The 1,199-nt window shown below is 50.2% G+C and overlaps 1 protein-coding gene across 1 annotated transcript; it reads left to right on the top strand.

The window, feature by feature from the left end:
- Positions 1–561: 561 nt before the first annotated feature.
- LOC117941140 (DNA-binding protein inhibitor ID-1-like) lies at positions 562–1,019 on the top strand (the record flags this gene model as incomplete). The annotated part of the gene is made up of 1 exon (XM_034866229.1): positions 562–1,019. A coding segment is annotated over exon 1 (320 nt), but the record flags the coding sequence as incomplete, so codon positions are not given.
- Between the last annotated feature and the right edge of the window lie 180 nt (positions 1,020–1,199).

The following is a 1,199-nucleotide window of genomic DNA, read 5'->3' as shown; positions in this document are numbered from 1 at the left end:
CACACACACACACACACACAGACAAACGCACACCTGCAGGTCTGATCTCTTCACACCGCGGGAACCTAACCTCCAGGATGCTCTCGAGCCTCACATGCAACACACACACACACACACACACACACCTGCAACACACACACACACACACACACACAGACACACACCTGCATTGCATGCACGCACACACACACACACACCTGCAACACACACACCTGCAGTTCTCTCTCAAACACACACACAAACACACACCTGCAACACACACACCTGCAGTTCTCTCTCAAACACACACACACACACACACACCTGCATTGCACGCACCTGCAACACACACACACACCTGCAACACACACACACACACTTGTAACTAGAACGAGGACAGTTACTTGTCTCAACTTGTCGGAGTCCAGGTGCAGAGTCCGGAGATCAGGAACCAATCAGCTCACTCTAAAATATGACTGACAGCCATGAGAGCCAATCAGCGCTCAGCTCGGAGACCAGCGGCTCTTTAAGAAGCTGCGCGAGACTCCCAGCCCAGTCGGACACTCTCTCTTTTTAGTTCTCTGATAATATTTCACTCATAGTGTCGCTGTATTTAGGCGATATTTTATTGAAATAGTTTTTCCATATTTCAGATATATCAGAGCGGCATTCCAGTTACATTTCCTTCATATTTTTAGTGATTATTTTAGTGATATTTAAATGATATTCCCGCTGCGTCCCTCTGCTTTCAGCAGCGACCCTCTGCGGGGTTTGTCCCGGAACAGGAGCCCTCCCCCGGGGGAGAAGGTCCCGGTGGTCCCGGTGGTCCTAGACATGGAGCTGTGCTACCGGCTGCTGCGGCGGCTCGTGCCCGGTCTGCCGCGGGGACGCGCCGCCAGCCGGGTGGAGATCCTGCAGCACGTTATCGACTACATCCGGGACCTTCAGAACGAGCTGGACGCCTCCTGCCCGACCGGGGACCGGGGCACAAACCTGCACACCTGCCAGGTAGGGAACATCCGGGAAACATCAGCTCTGATGTTTGAGTTCTTATTCATGTTAAGGACCCAGTTCAGTTGTTTTTTCATCTTTTATGTCGCTTTTCTAACTTTTTGTTTCATTTGTACTCTCGTCGCTGTTGAAATAAACTCTTAATTCACCCATTTACATGTAGAGATATGCTGCTCTATACACGCTAAAAGTAGTGATTATTTACATGG

This window comes from Etheostoma cragini, unplaced genomic scaffold (assembly GCF_013103735.1).
Source record: "Etheostoma cragini isolate CJK2018 unplaced genomic scaffold, CSU_Ecrag_1.0 ScbMSFa_4445, whole genome shotgun sequence".
In the NCBI taxonomy this organism is placed as follows: Eukaryota; Metazoa; Chordata; class Actinopteri; order Perciformes; family Percidae; genus Etheostoma; species Etheostoma cragini.
Note: the sequence above shows the minus strand (reverse complement) of the source record. Positions and strands in the feature narration are given on the sequence as shown.